The following is a 16,003-nucleotide window of genomic DNA, read 5'->3' on the forward strand; positions in this document are numbered from 1 at the left end:
GACACACTTGCCCGTGCAAAAGGGGAAAGTCTCTGCCGTAACAGTCAACATCATCGACTCAGGGAAAAACAGTGATTATTCTCAGTCACATCAATGCAGTCTTTTTTTTTTTGTGAGAAAAAAAATTATTTGTATTCTAGCATTTATAATTCATATACTGAAAGTCATGTATGTCTTCCCATGCAAAGCCTCTGGGACAAAGACTAAGAGCTTTGCACAGCACTTAGCATGGTGAAACTATGAACCAGGAGAGAGCTGTATGCAACAAGTAATAATTTTGACAATGTTCAGCCAACATACTTATGACAGAATCAATCCAATGTAACTATAATGCCAAAAAACAATTGACCTGACCAAATATTCATCTCTATGACTACCTATCATCATGTTCAAAAATGTTCTTAACAGCTGAACACAATCATTTTTGACACCAACGTTAACACTAGTTTGGATGGGTAACATTGCACGTACCCATAAAATGTATTGGAAAACCAGGTGAACCTTTCATCTCATTGCCCTGTCCCAACTCCTCCATGAAAAAAGTTGTATCACGTGGCAGCGAACAGTTGTCCTATGGATTGAAGACACGCTGATGTCAGAGCCTTCCCCATCATGATTTCCTTTTCTTTATTTCACAAAGAAAGTAAATGTAAAGAAAAAAAGGCAGAAATACAATTGTAACTCTCTTGCTACAAGCAAGAATTTTATATGCAACTATTGAAAAATTTCCTGGAGAGTCAATAGAGTAAATATCACGAACACTTTATAAAATTTTTTTTCCCCTGTGAGTGTTTTAAAAAATTATATCCAGAAACTTGTTTGACTGGGAGAATGAGTCCACTAAAAGCAAAATAGTTGTTTATGGAATTCTGGGGGGGGGGGGCCTTGGAAGAGATTTATGTGATCTCCATCAGGGTATTTTGGTTTCACTCACAAGAAGTCATGCCCACTCCTCCCCTGCTTTTTTTCCTCTCTTGCCATAACCTACTTTTTTGACTGCCTGTAAATCACTAAAGCAAGCAGCAAGCCTTGGGAGGCATGTGTAGGCTTACCTCTTGCATCAGAAACAACCCTCAGACATTAGAGCTGGAAAAGACCTACGAAATCATCACATCCGACCTCCCTAGCAAACGCACCGCACAGTCCCCAGACAGAGGACGCATTTGCCAGGAACCAGATGCTCCAGGCAGCCGTAGCCAGGAGGCCGAGGAGATGCCGATGAGGGAGAACGGTGCAGCTGCAGGGCGACCGACTGCCCGAGCTGCTCCTCCCTGGACAGCCAGGCTGCGTCCCACCAGGCAGGCTACAGGAAGAGGAAGGAACGACAAGCATCATGCCAAAGCAGCCCTAATGCACTGGGCAACAGGCTGAAGACAAAGTAAGCTAATACTCCAGTAGTACCCTGCCTTCTCACCGGTAAATATTTTTTTCAGTTGGGAAGAGCTGTGCCAATAAATAATCTGAAACCTTACCTCATAACAAAATATGACTCTCTCCACCAAGATTTAAGTAGAAGCAGATTAAGAAGCACCACCCATTCCCAAGACCAAACACCAAATGTTAAAACAACAATACAGACTTTCCAGAAAAGTGTTTAATGATAAGGGCACAAAGTAACTACATACTCCAGATAACTGAAAACCCGTTTTGCCACGAAACCTGCCTAAAAATTTAATTTCCCCATAGTTAAAACTGACTGCTACAAAAACCATTTTTAAATACACGGTAAAATAAAAAAATATTTGAAATTAATACATGAAACGTAAAAGCCCTCAGTTTCCTGGGTCTGAAGTTAGACCAGCTAAAATTTAAGAGCTGGGATGAGGAATAGGAACCTGGCTCAAAGTTTTTTCACAACTCTCATTATGTAAAACCTCATTTTACACGTGAGTTTACAGATCAGGTTCCACTTCGACAACAGCAAATCTAAGTACTTTCTGATATATTGAAAATTTATCCTGTCACTGACTAGTTTCAGATACTGTTTCCACGAAGGCACATTCTCCTTATGCGGCTTCTCCCAGCTGCATCTCTACCTCGGGAAGCCGAAGCTACAGTTTGTAAATCATTGGCAACCCACTGGGACAACTACGCGTGGGCTGCTCCGATCCCTCCTCGCCAGTCACGGTCCTCAGCGATGAGCTGCAGCGGGCACAGCCACCAGCTCCCCGCTACCACCTTCTTGTCCAGACACTGGCAGCCCTTCCCCTACCACATCGGCCCAAATGCACCTGCCCTATGCCGTGCATGTGAAAATTAGGTCCACATCTCTACTGCGGGCTCAAGCCTACCACTGCGATGCGTGCTTTAGCAACCATCCCTCTAGCTCACGGGCAGGGAGATAAATTTCAAATTGCGAGGAACAGATAGGATGCACATAAAACGTTGAAACAGAAATACTTTGTCTACAGCACCATCATTAGAAACTCTCCTGCGGCCTCCCTCTCCTCTCCTCCCATGGGATCTGTATACCTGTTCTCACGTCCTTTTGTGCTTATTTGCATCCAACAACATGAAATTTATTTTTCCACCAGCACCAAGAGACTTGGTCTTCTTAAGACAGCAAAAACAGGGCAGCAAATAGTCTGAAGGTTAAGTGTTGGCCCTAAGGAAAAACAGACTGTAGCCAAAAGAGATTCTTATCAAATCTGAAAAAGAACCTCCCATTCATGCACTCCAGCTGAACCGCTCTCCTACTTTTCAACCAGGCTTTTACAAACAAGCTTTTCATTCCTAATTATACCTAGACAGACCGATTTCCAGTTCTTTCACAACAAAATTATATGATAGCAGCTCTTTTCAAACCGGCATAATGTGGTTCACTTGCAGACTACATGTAAGATTGCGCTGAAATCGTGACTGAATTTAGATGACTGAATTGAAATTCAATTTCCTGACAGGTACTAAGTATTATCCATGTTTTGGCAAGAAAATAATCTGCATTTTTCAATTTGAATCTATGTGATAACCTCCTTCCAAACTAGAAAGATAGCCTCGTTCTAACATAATAAAGTATTAAGCACACCAGTTCCCATTCTTTACCTGTAATGCTGAATTGACTTCTGGTTGTCATTTAAAAACAGGACCACCAAGCAAGACGCTCCTGAAAATAGGTCATTAGGTCATTCAGGCACTCTACACAAAGCTTAACTGAATGATAACATCTTACCTATTTCCACCAAAATGCTCGAGTCTTTGTATCTTAATTCGTTATTGATTTTACATCCAACATGTCAATGCAAAAAGAACAGTGTTTCTTCATGGCAACCATGCACAGCTGTGCCAGAACTTTCTGAAATATACTGCTTGCTTTCATTTGTGATTTGAAAACCCAGGAAGCTCAAGAATGTTGAAGGACATGGCTCAGCTGTATCATGATGATTATTTTTAATAGCTAAAGTCAAGCAAACACAAAATGGAACAAAAATAAACATTAATGATCTGTTCACCTGAACAAAATATTAAGTAGGGAGGGAAAAGAACATGCAAAGTGTGTCCATTATTCATGCAGGTCAAAGCAAGGAAATGAAAATGTATTATTCTTTCTTTTATTCCATTTTCCTACCAGAGGACAGAAAAGACTTGCTTTAAAGGAACACACTACATCAGATGGTAGATGGTATTATGCTGTTTGTCAGCAGAGCTACCTCTACATCGTTAAGACTTTTCCTAAGGTGGATGAAAATATACCTTCCTCTCGATCATTTAAAAAATATTTTTGCAAAAGTGCATAAGTAAAAGAAGCAATAACAAGTCCATAGCAATACAAAACCTGATCCAAAAAAACCCTAAGACCTTAGTGTTGTATGTCTCATTCAAACCAACAAAATTTCTAAAGAAAACACTTGTTGTTATGCCACTCTTTAAAAAGAAGAACAAATCAGCAGAGCTAGTAAAAGGTAATGCAGTACCTACTTAAGAAGGACATGACATCATTAGGTTTGGGATTACTGCTTCAGTGCAAACGGGCCCCACCAATGGATTAAGACAAATAAGGTACATCTACCCTTAAGATCAATTTTCCTTTCGTGCTATATATTACAAAAAAAAAGCATCCCAATGAAAAGGTCAGATTCCTCCTAAGTGAAGTTATTTATGCTACCATAGGTTATACTTCCAACAGCACACGAGAAAAAGTGTACAGCCAAGTCTAAAGGTAGTGTATTGTGCAGTAAAAAAAAAAAAGAAGGGAATTAATTCTTCCAAGTCTTGGAAAAACCTTGATATTTTCTTACTTGAAATTCAAATAAAAAAAACTCGGGAGAAGAAACCTGCAAGCCTTTAAACTGTTTTTTACTCAATCAGCGTTTCAAATGAGCAAGAGAAAATAAATTTGTATCATCAGCTGTAATCACGTTATCTAACAACGTCGTACTTCAAAAACAGGTTGCCACAAGACAGCAGTGCCTCGTTGTCCAGCAGGAAATCTGCGCTCAGTTTCTAAGTCTCCGGCTTCTGGGAATGTGAAACAGGACAGTTTTCCCTTTTTTATTTAGGAACTCGAGTTAACTGTAACAGAGTTACATCCAGCCAGGCTCAGCAGCGCTCGGAGGGTTACTGGTGACACACTGCTCCAGCCTTACAGATGAGGAAGAGGAAGGTAGGTTCCCCCCATCTCTGCTGATTAGTCCTCCAGGCAAAGCCGAAACTCCCTTAATGCCCAAAGTTAAAATGAACTTGGGAAGACTGATGAGCAAAGCCTCAAACTGCCTCCTGCTTAGGACTCCTATTCCGTTTCCCATCAGCGACCTGCTGTGAGAGGTAAGCTACGGGAAATGCCAAAAAGCAAAGCATGATTATGGGAAAGCACCTGGCTGGAAGGAAACAGATCTCTCTCCAGCATATAGACAGCACGGCACTGGCCTGGCCCAGGTCTTTTGCTGCGAACCAGTGGAAATACCCCCGGCCACCCCATCGCCTGCCCCATCCAGCCCAAAGCAGTCCTCCAGCACAAGCCCAAGCAACGAGAACTAAAGAATGAGACATGGCTAGTATGAAGTTCACGCTGCTCCCATCTCCAAGAGGCATGTGTCTCCTAAATGCCGTCAGTCACTTAAAGCACAGAGCTGAGACAAGCCTGACAAAAACATCCGCAGCTGTGAAAACACAGGTTTGCCAGAAAACTTTCTATCACAGCTGCTGAAACTTATTTCCCCCTCCTGTCCTTGCCTTCAAAACCCCGAGGTTTGACGCCATCATTTTGCATCGGCTGCCACCTTGTGGCGCGTGCTACCAAATACAAGGCAAGCGCTGTCCCCCGCACCTCCCCCGCACCGCCCCCTGGGAAGGGCGGCCGGAGCACCGTGCGTCTCCCGCGGCTGATTCCCGGCGTCCGTGCCGCGGGCTGGGAATTGGGAACCCCTCTGCACACGCACAAAGGACAACACACTCCCGGTTGTATTATTCTGTGAAATTTGGGATTAAGGAACAAACTGGGAAGTTTGACCGGAAGCCGTACCCACTTCTGAAATGTTCCCAAAAGCTCTGCAAAAAGCAACAGGGAAGACCATGTAAAGTAAATCCTTCGAATTAAGGCTCCTGAATTTCTCTGCATCCTTTTACAGCTCTCTTCAAAGATAAAGATTGTGATCCTCCTTGTCCCAAAAGAGGCAGCATTTGCAAACCTTTAAGACACAAATTCAATGAAAGTAATTTCATAAGATGACTATGTCACAGGACAGAAAGAAAGCACGCATCTCTCTCTCACTGAGGGAAAGGAAAAGGGAGACCTTACACATTTGTTTTAAACTGCACCTATTGAATTCTCTCTCTCAGAGCTACAAGTGCAAAATAATGAAGTTATAGCAGCTGTTGCTACACACGTAATGTCCTCGTGGAGGCCCCCATTTGCCTGAGCACCACTTCTGAGCAAGCAGGAGGTTGAAGAGAAAAGATCCTAACCCACGCTGGCTACCAGCGAGCTCCAGTGCCGCCCGTGACTGAGACGATGAGCCTCCCTCCCTCTCAGGAATGGCAGCGAGGAGGAGCGGTGCCACGCGGGCGGCCGACGGGGACACCCGGACGGCAGGGATGCAGGATGACCCCGGGGAGCTGGGCAGACAGAAGAGCGCTCACCTTGGTCTGCAGCTGAGGGGCTTTCCACCAGCAGCTCAGGGTTGCCGCTCCCTCCCTCTGCAGCATGCACTGCAAGGCAGCGCCCGTCGCCCCGCTGGCTCCCACCAGCAGCACCGTCTTCCCACCTGCGTGACATAAGGCAAGTCGTTCAGCCGCCCCTGGCTGCAAAGGTGCTAGCACCAGGCTCCGATGGGCCGCAGAGCTGGAGCATCTACGTGAACTCCCCCGCCCTTACCAGGCCACCCCCTAGCAAAGCCCTCCAGAAGAGCCAGCAAAGTGGCTCACGACCTGAGAGCAACACAGGGGCGTTACGGGCAACTCTTATGGAGCCCGTGCAGTAAGACAAACTATAGGTTTTCAGCAAATACTGCTCCTCTGGTTTTCTGGTATTTTATTTGCACAAATCCTTTCATTCATATTTGTTACTAAGTACATTTCACCTCCTGTTTACAGTTCTGTTACAGAAACCCTTGTCTCAACAACTATGAATGACTATAAGAGAGACTACTTCTGAAATGCTGCCTTAAACTACCAGCGTCTTTACACACTGTAAAACCACTTGTTTAAATCTGCCATTTCAATTCAGCATTTGCACAATACAACCCAAACCAAAAGATTTGCTCAGCAGTTATTTGCAGGCAGACCTGGACTTCTCCAACTGTTCATGCTAATCAAAACTGTCAAGTGAAGTCCCTAAGTGACATTTGTATTTTTGGTTTTGAAGACTCAGATGCCTCAGGTGGCTTCAGTGAGACTAATTCTGCTGATGGCAGGTAATCCCTGCCTAATCTCCAAAATCTGTAGGACTGAGACCCATTTCTGCAAATATTACATTCAGATCTCACTGAGGTTCCTCACTAGCAGGAGTCAAATATGTGTCGGGTGGGAAAACACCACAAACCAGAAAACACAACAAGGTGAGATTATATTTGTCTCTCAGTCAGGACTAAAACTGAGAAAACTAGTTAGGCTAAAGTTAACGTAATAATTATCATAGAAGGTCTCACCTAAATCTTCAAGAAGCTCCATCACAGCACATGCTGTAGGAGGAACTAGACAGTCATAGGCATCGCCACGTACCAAGCGTCCCAGGTTCGCATCAGATAATCTGCAGTGGAAAAATATGGCAATTAAAAAAAAAAAAAAAAAGAGTTCGTGTAACATAATCCTCAGTAAACCCTGTAACATGGCTAACAGCTAATCCCAAGAGCAAACACGTCTCATAAAAGTAAATCCTTTGATAGTCATGGTCTGTGGCTAATTTGTGTCATCCCACATCCCAGTTAGACAAACACTGAGCCTCAAGAGAGGCCAGGAAAGGAATCTGCGAGTTTAAACAAGTAACACGAGCCCACGATATGCAGGCAGCTCTTCGCTCATCGCAGTGGGCTACCCACGGCACGTGGGGCCAAAACACCCGAGTGGGTGCACTGGAACCAGAGCAGCGCTGCCAGAGCCAAGCTGAGCCGGAGGCAGCGCATCCTTCCGGGCTCAGGCTGGCTCGCTGCAGGAACTCGGGTGTTTCCGCACTGCACTGCTTCCTCTCTCACACGAGGATGCTCTGAATTTTCCATTCTCTGTCAATCTCCAGTACTCCAGATAATGGAAAGGTAACTAACGTGCAAGATTTTCAGATTCTTTTCCTGACACCAAAAAAAAAAAAAAAAAAAAAAGAGAGAGGGGAAAAAAGAAGAGAAAGAAAAAAAAGGATACCAGTCTGCATTTGAGAGCAGGAAGGCTGCAAGAGCAGAAAATGGTAAATTATGTCAGTGGTCTCTCCAGAGAGCAGCGCAACTCAAGACTGATTGGAAAGTTGCGCTAATGGGTCCAAACTATTATTATAGTCTACTCTCCCACTGCGAGAGTGTGCTGTAAGGAAGTTAAAACCTTCTCTGCTACTCTTCCATCAATCCTTCTTGTGAAAATTTTGGGGTTTCTGTTCAGTACTTCGTGACTACCATTTGTATTACCGAAGTACTGAAATGCCTTAAGTATCATCAGTAAATCAGATTTTTGGTTTTGATTTCTTTGAAAAGACTATGTCCTGAATATACAGCATATAAAGATTAAAAAGATAATGATCAAAATGACTTCAGCTAAAGACTTCTCATTGATTCAGCAGCACCTTTTATCCCTGCTCAGTAGCCCAGCCAGACACATCGACTGAGCAATCCATTAATGAAAAGCACAGGGGAAAATTGTTTTTACAGAGCCACCAGCCTTACGTCTGCTAATATTTCTCAATGCTTCACTTACCCATCCACATCCTTCTCTGGTTTCACAGCATTTAATACCTTACTGCTGTATAAGCTTTCTGGAAGGTCAAGGGCAAGGCCCTGCACATTAGGATCCTCGTTAAGTCTCAAGATTTCATCGACAATCTAGGAAGTTAATAAAAAGCATTAAATATCTGAACAACAGACAGAACAGAATCTAATTAGAAGGGGATAAAACCTGTATTTTAAAACTACCTTATGGCTACCTTTCCTTCCCTCACATATTAGTGTGACTTCCACATGAAAAAGCATTAACCCACTTTCCTTGTTTCATATTTCCATAGTTTACCAAATTAAGCCACCCTGTCTCTACGATAAACATTTTGCAAAGCCAACACATTACGTGGCATTACGCTGCCAAAAGCATTTTGTCTGTTGTCGTTCCAAATCTCAGCAAAAGCTCTTCACTCTAATGGCTTCAGAAAATGCCTTTAGAAATAAGAAGCCTTGGTTAAAACATAGTTCAAAATAGGCCCAGTTCGCGTCCCAACACAGAACATGGACAAAAAGTTGTAACACTGGAAAAAACAATTATACAGCAAAAAATTAATTTTATTAAACCAGCATATATTGTTACCAATTTTCCTTTTCAAAACACCCTGATCCTAAGAGCTGACAGTCATCTTGTGAAGAATCATCATTTTGAAAAAGCACTGCACAAAAGTTTATGAATTTGAAGTACCGAACCAGATGTGAGTTCAAATGTTTTGGAATTGGTCCTATTTGACATCCGAGACTGTAGTACCTACCCTTGATTGCTTCATCTCTAAAGTGCAACACTGATCCATAGTGATATATGCTATTCTGCTATGACCATGGAACACACGACAGAATAAAACATGCTGCAGTTTTCTCATGTGAGAAATGCCACGTGAGCATGCCTTTCCATTGCATAAATAAAATCAGCATGCAACCACCACAAAGCTGTATAATTTAATTGGATTAATATCCAACAGAAAATAAGTTAGTTTTTTTTCCTTAGCTAATACCATGCCTTCCTAAAATGCTTTTCCTGTAAACTATTCAATGTAATTGTGAACTCTTGTTGCCCGCATACTTGATATACAATCAACATTAAGCTAGGGGAATTTAGTAGGGGTTAGACCGACTGCAACTCTGAAGCAAGAGAATGCGCTATTTTCTTGTTAAGAGAGATTATACAAGCATGTCAGTGGTACAGAAATGCCCCTTTTGTTGCTGACTTCTGAGACAAGAACAGGCATATATATTAAGACCCTGTGCCATCCGACAGCAACAGGGCGGTATACATTCCAACAGAAAGTAAGGATGAGGGTATACACCTGAATATGGATATGAAAACATTCACATTTTGCTATAAAAAAATCCTGAGGTACTACAAAATGTTGGGGGCCTACACAGCAATTAAAGTTCATAAATAGCCTGAATCTAATGAACTTCAAGCTATATTCCTGCTTCCTGGGAAAATAATTCAGTTTTCCATTTTCATTACATTTGACTTGAATTCAGCTTTCTAGCCTCACAGCATTTAAAATACTGACAACTCACGCAGGGTAAAACAATCTTGTATTGACTTGCCTTTACTGTACACAGGCAATTATGGCAGAACAAAAAGTGCACGGTGGGGAAATCGCTCTCAGCTTCCCAAACCAGGGAATGCAAGGCTAGCATGTGGATTTTAACAGATGAAAAAGACCTTTGTCACAGAGAGTAAGCAGGAGAGTATGCAAACCATTTTGAACTTTACTGAAAGTAACTTTCTTCAAATAAAAAAAATACCCTGCTTGTCTCTTTACATAGAGCAGCCCAGCCACCTCCTAAGATGCTGCTTCAAAGTAACAGCAACTACTGCTGCATACTTACTACATTTTGCCTATTTCCTACTGTGTTACTCAGCAGATAACACATTTACCAACAGCAAAGTGTATTTTGTCTCCATTTCAAAAACCCACCTTTCTTAAACGGGTAGCTGACTATTCCTCATCCACAAAACTGGACTCCTGACATTCTTGACAGTAAGCGAAACCCACGAACTCGCAGGTTTATCAAACTCGCCAAGCGCGAGGAGGCTAGCTGGGGACAGCGGCATCTTTTACTGCACATTGCTTTGCTGGTTTTAATTTCAGATGGCTCAGGACCGCATATATTAATATGGTTTGCTATACTTAAAAGATACTTGATACTAGTGCTGTGCCTCCAACCTAATGCCTCTGACAAGGTAAGAATTCAGATCACTAGTGATTTGGGGTGGATGATTTTTTCAATACATACTTTAAGCATTACAAGATCAATAAACAGGCAAATAAATTCAACCCCCTCCCCCTCTAAATCAATTAATCTTTAATTTCCCTGTATAAGTTGGGCAAGAACCAAGTACAGTCACAAAAGCAACTGTGGGAGGTAGAATACCTGTGCTGGTATGAGGGGACGCTGCAGTTAAATACCAGACACAAAACCAAAATATTACTCTGCTGATTCTGCCTCAGCTTGCCTGGGGACAGCAGACAAGCCCATTAATTCCCTTTTTTCCCATGCTTGCCAATAGGGAGATAATACTTGCTAGTTGAACTAAGGCAGTCCCAACCCTAATTTCAGTTAATAGAGGTTACTCAAAGTAATAATGAATGTCAGCAATAAATGTAAGTTTATGACGAAAATGGAAAAGGAAGAGTCCTTCAGGTACTGCAGTTACCTCATCCTTGCTGGTGCCTTCAGGGAGACAGATGTGAATAACACGTAGACCAACCTGTCAAAAGAAAGTACTTACAATTAGCAAAGGCAAGTAGCTCATGATTAGTAACAAATGTATTGGCTAAAGCTTACCTCTTCGGCAAACTTCTGGTTTATTTCTTGAATCAAATGATCATTATGTGCCTTGGGGAACAAAACAGAAACTAAGTTTTAAAATAAAAAATTTACATTTAAAAATGTGAGTGCAGCAATGCACAGGTCTATACACGAAATGTAGTGAGGATGTTTGTGTTCACTAGTATTGAAACAAATAAAAAGCCTAGCAATTCTAAGAAAGAAGCAGAAGGCCAGCCAGTAAATTTATTTTGGCTTTATTAGTTTAAGCGTGTGTTGGTATTAGCCTGGCTTTTACAGACAAGAGTGGCCATTTCTTTAACACAAGTTTACCATTTAAGAAAGGTACCAGTCTGTATTCGAAGATACTGCTGCCATCCAGCCATGTAACAAGGGTGAAATAGGCAACAGCAATACTAGCATCTCCTGCGGTGTACCCTGACAACACTGGTTTGCCTTACCACCAAAAATGAGGCGAATCATCATCACCATATATTACAGTGGGTTCTGTCAATACAGAAGCAAGAGAAGTTACCGGTTCCTTCCAACTGCCAGCAGGCATCTACGCTAGGACAGAAGCATCTCCTGGGCAGATTTACCTGGGAGACCATCTCACCCAGGAAGCCTCCTCCCTGATGTCTCTACACCTATATGCATTGCATATATTACGATGTTGAATCGTAACAATTACAATTAAAATTTACTCTTCAAGTAACTCTTGAATCTTAGGAGGCTCTTCAAATATTTTCATATATTGCAACAATAAAACTGAGAAAACAATATCCAGAACTAGAAACCTCCTACCAAAAGATCAGTGGGGGTTCCACCCTCAAAAATGTTAGTGGCTTCATAACAAAATGAATAAAACACTTCTCACAGCTACGTGATTATATATAAAACCTGTCTTCCAACCCAGACAACTGGACCAAAATAAATAATTTTAATAGAGTTTGTTACAATTTCATTAACATATTCCACGTAGCTTTTTCCACAAGACTTGGTGCCAGTGACTTCCCATCAGAGTTGAGCTGCTCACTTCACAGTTAGTTGCCAGCGCTGGCTTTGACTGTGAGTTGCATCACCCAAAATGATTTTGGTTCAAGCCCGTAACGATTTACCAACCTGTTAATCACAAATGGTTCAAGACTGCTGGCAATGGAAAGAAGAGCATTTAAAAGGACAGGGTTCACAGAGAGAGGCAGCTCCCAAGAGGAGATGAGGGCTTGCCCTCCATCCCCTGGCTCCCTCCCTCTGCCCAGTGCTGCATCCCTGGCACCGCGCTACCAGTCTCCTACTCCCCAAATCTGGCAGCTGGGGGCGAGGGGCAGCACAGAGGCTGCTGCATCAAGAACACATGTGGAGCTCACGCTGTGGCGAAGGAAGAAGAGACGGGACTAAGGACAGCTCAGCAGCTGCTCCCCCATGCCAGTAAATGCAGAACTGTATCCCCACACTGACGCGTAACCATCAGGCTGCTGCAGAGGTTTAGGTGGGATGGTACCGCTGGCGGTACCACACTGTCCCCTGTAACGTCCCTGCTCCTGCAGCACTGGTTGGTGAACACTCACCTCGTGCGGGTGCATGAAGTCCCTGCCCTGAACCGGTTTCCGTCGCAGCCCGCGGAGCGGCACAGGTGAGGCCAGAGCTCAGGACATGGGCTGGCAGAGCACAGGGGCAGGACGGGGGTGCGGGGGAGCCGGCAGTGCGTCGCTGAGCTTTGCAGGGCAACAGCTCCACTGCTAAGCAGGATCCTATATATTAGTTTTCAGCTTCAGCAAAAGCAGCAACCACCAATCAGTTTTTGTTGTTGCGCAGCTCCAACTGAGGTTCAACACGGTTAATAAGCAATGCAGGTATCAACCTCGGTATCAGTTCAGGTCCAGATGGCTCAAGAGGCAAAGAACGCATCTAAAACTATTCCAGAGTGGGCTCAGCCTGCAACTCCTCATTCCCAGTACTGCTGCAGAGGTGGTGCCACGCTACACCGACTGCTGTTACCCACGAGCGACTGGCAAAGGAGGTCACTTCACTGCCCTCCCTCTGCTCCTCTGGGTGCAATGCAGCACGTGGAGAGCAGCATGAATCTTAAGGCTCTGCCCACATTACCCAGTAAGGGAGTGCAGCACAAGAACATCTGTAGACTAAAACAAGTCTTCTTTGTACCAACAAACATACGCTTAAAATGAGTTCTGCTTCAGTCCTTACAACCAGGCTAGAGCTAGGGTCACTGACAGCTGGAAAACATAGTTTGGGTGAATTTCATCCAGAAGGATCTAGGCCACATGTTCCTACAGCCACCTCATGGTGCAAACCAAGTGGGGTAAATGGAGACAAGAGGGACATTCATTTAAAGCACAACCATGATCAAAACACTGATGTAGATGCATCTCAATTGATATTAAAAGTGAGCAGAAACCTCCCCCTCCTCCCATAGTGCTCTCTCCCACCCTATCAATATCCCTTCCCTTGTGCCAGCATAAAACACTCCTGTGGCCATGCAGAAAACCAGCCTCAGGGACTACTGTGGCTGAAAGGAAGCCTCCCCAGGCCCCTCCAGCCCAGGGTGGATCACTGCCCCAATCCAGCGCATGGTGCAAACGCATGGAGACAAGACAGGAGTGAGAAACAACAGGTCACTGAGAAGATGGGTCGCTGCTTTTCTAGCAGTCCTTAAACTTAAAACCTTAGGGCACTATTTGAAAATGTTAACTGCAGTTCCCCAGGGAGGGTAAGAGATGGGAGAGCTTGTTCAGTCAGCCTCGCTAGGAGACCTACTGAAATAAAGTTGATGCTGCATCTCTTAGATTCACTATTAGTACTTAGAAATATTTATAGTTAAGTTTTAAAATTAAAACCTACTGGGTCAGAAATTCAGTGTGCACCCACTCAAAACCAACACCACCATCCTAGGACACAGGACAAAACCATTTTTGCCTGCGCGGCTCTGGGTCCCACTCTGAATGACAAACATCCCTAGTTTCTTAGCCTTGAAACCTTAAGGTACCTAAAGAGGAACATCTCTCAGCTTTGCATCTATGAGTTTGATTGCCTGTCTCAAAGATGGTAGCGCCAGTGGGATGGAAAGTAAAGCTCTTCACGGTGTTAGTAATACAACAGCTCTCATTTACTATGAGATTGCTTCACCTCAGAAAGTGCTGCTACTTCTAAAGGATATTGACATTTTACACAGACCATTTATTTCACACGGGCCCTTCTGAGCTGACTGGGACTTTTCAGTGTGGTTTTCCTCTCCTTAGGCCAGCAGTAAGGCAGTCATAAGCTACAGCTGCCCAAAGGACGAGGCTGGCAGGAAGCAGCAGGGTCTTTCCTTAACCCTGGCAATGTTATTTCAGGACTGCAACAAAAGCTTCAAGCTAAATAAAGGCTGAGAACAACTGCTTTGACTTTAACTCAATTCTATCAATCAACTCAGACAACCCGTCAGAAAAAGCAATCTGTACTTACAATGGGGAAGACTATGTTAGCAAAAGGAGGAAGGGATAAAATCATTCCCTTCCTCTGCAAACCTATCCCATAGCCTGAAGTTTGCTGTGACTATTTCAGGCCTAAAGAAGGGCAATCTACAGGCTGGTGGAACCACTTCCTCCCATCGCTTTGCTTGAAAAAAAGTTACCTTCTGCATCACGTGCTTCTGAAGTTTCAGACAAGCAACGGTACCGACGGGGATCCCTCACAGCCCACAAGCATACAGACATACTTTACCTGAATAATGGCAAGCGTTGGCTCAAGCCGAGGGTTTTCTCTCTTAAGAGAGGCCAAAGATTTCTTTGCATTCTCGGTGATTTTGCTGCAATGCAATAACAACAAATAAACCTTTAGCAAAATAAACCTTCCTAACATCAGTCAGCAGAAACCTATGTTACTCAGCAATATGGAATAAATGCTTAGGCACGTATGCTTTTGATCACCGAAATTACAGATGGATGCAAACTGTGGAGCCTGGTGTTCAGCAGGCAGGTACAGAAAACCTTAACAGACCAAAAGACCTTTGTTTTACAGCTACGTGCATCATCGCTCTGACATGCCCAAAACTTTACAGCTAGCCTATGCTATTTCATGAGGCGGCTTGTCCAGCCCCACCTCGGGAAGCGCAGCGGGGATCCACCACCCCAAGCCCTTGGCTAAGGTGAGGTTTCCCTACCAGAGGCCCAGGCAGCGACAAAAGCAGAGGCCTTTACACCTGGGGCCGCTACAGCTTAACGCGGACATCACCAGCCCTAACAGCAGCAAACCTGCCACTTTCATGGATGCTATTCAAAGCTGCGGGCAGCAGGGAGACAGAGGAGCTCTGTCTGCCACGCTGCTTCTAGGAAAAACCGGTGGCAAAACCACTGGAAAAATTTTCCAGTGGCTGCCAGCTCCTCTGTTACCTTCTGCACATGCAGATGATACTTACTCAGCAAGGGAAGCAAGAGACCCCTGAAAGATGCCCGTGTCCCCCACAGCAGGCACAACTACCTGGGGAAAACACAGCCCGGAGCAGTTTTGTTTGCTATCTCGCACCCTCCTCCCTGCAGAAGCCAGTACCCAAATTCAGGTCGATGCCCCGGCAGACAAACCGTCCCAGCTGCGGTTAAAGGAACGGGGCGGGGGGGGGACAGCGGGGCCCGACACACACGACACGTTTTCCAGGCACAAGTCCACGCGCAGCCTCACCTGAACCACCGCCACGCAACGCCCGCTCTCCTCGCCCTCAAAATGCCCTAACACAAAACCCACGCCACAAACCCGGTGGGTGGGGGACGGTGGACACGCATTTTAACACGAGCTCACCTCCCACCCCCCATAATCCTCCTCCAAAAAATCCCCTTTACCACCACCACCACCCCCACCCCCACCCCCCCCCC

At 44.3% G+C, this 16,003-nt stretch overlaps 1 protein-coding gene across 8 annotated transcripts in view; it reads right to left on the minus strand.

Moving 5' to 3' along the window:
• Window positions 1–16,003, minus strand: part of MTHFD1L (methylenetetrahydrofolate dehydrogenase (NADP+ dependent) 1 like) — a 157,642-nt gene that overhangs the window by 141,437 nt on the left and 202 nt on the right. For 5 of the 8 annotated variants that reach the window (XR_008576495.1, XR_008576497.1, XR_008576496.1 and 2 more), the window contains exons 2-7: window positions 14,859–14,943; window positions 11,154–11,204; window positions 11,023–11,076; window positions 8,332–8,456; window positions 7,083–7,183; window positions 6,076–6,200 (exon numbers count right to left, since the gene is read on the minus strand). Coding sequence is in view for 4 of the 8 variants with exons in the window: in XM_054821399.1 (XP_054677374.1) it covers window positions 6,076–6,200; window positions 7,083–7,183; window positions 8,332–8,456; window positions 11,023–11,076; window positions 11,154–11,204; window positions 14,859–14,943 (541 nt within the window). In the remaining 4 variants the exon portion in view is untranslated. Of the gene's footprint in view, window positions 1–323; window positions 626–1,633; window positions 5,625–6,075; window positions 6,201–7,082; window positions 7,184–8,331; window positions 8,457–11,022; window positions 11,077–11,153; window positions 11,205–14,858; window positions 14,944–16,003 lie in introns of those variants that run through there. The other 3 variants (XR_008576498.1, XM_054821405.1, XM_054821404.1) reach the window with 3 other exon arrangements.

The sequence above is a fragment of the Grus americana genome, chromosome 3 (genome assembly GCF_028858705.1).
Source record: "Grus americana isolate bGruAme1 chromosome 3, bGruAme1.mat, whole genome shotgun sequence".
Taxonomy (NCBI): Eukaryota; Metazoa; Chordata; class Aves; order Gruiformes; family Gruidae; genus Grus; species Grus americana.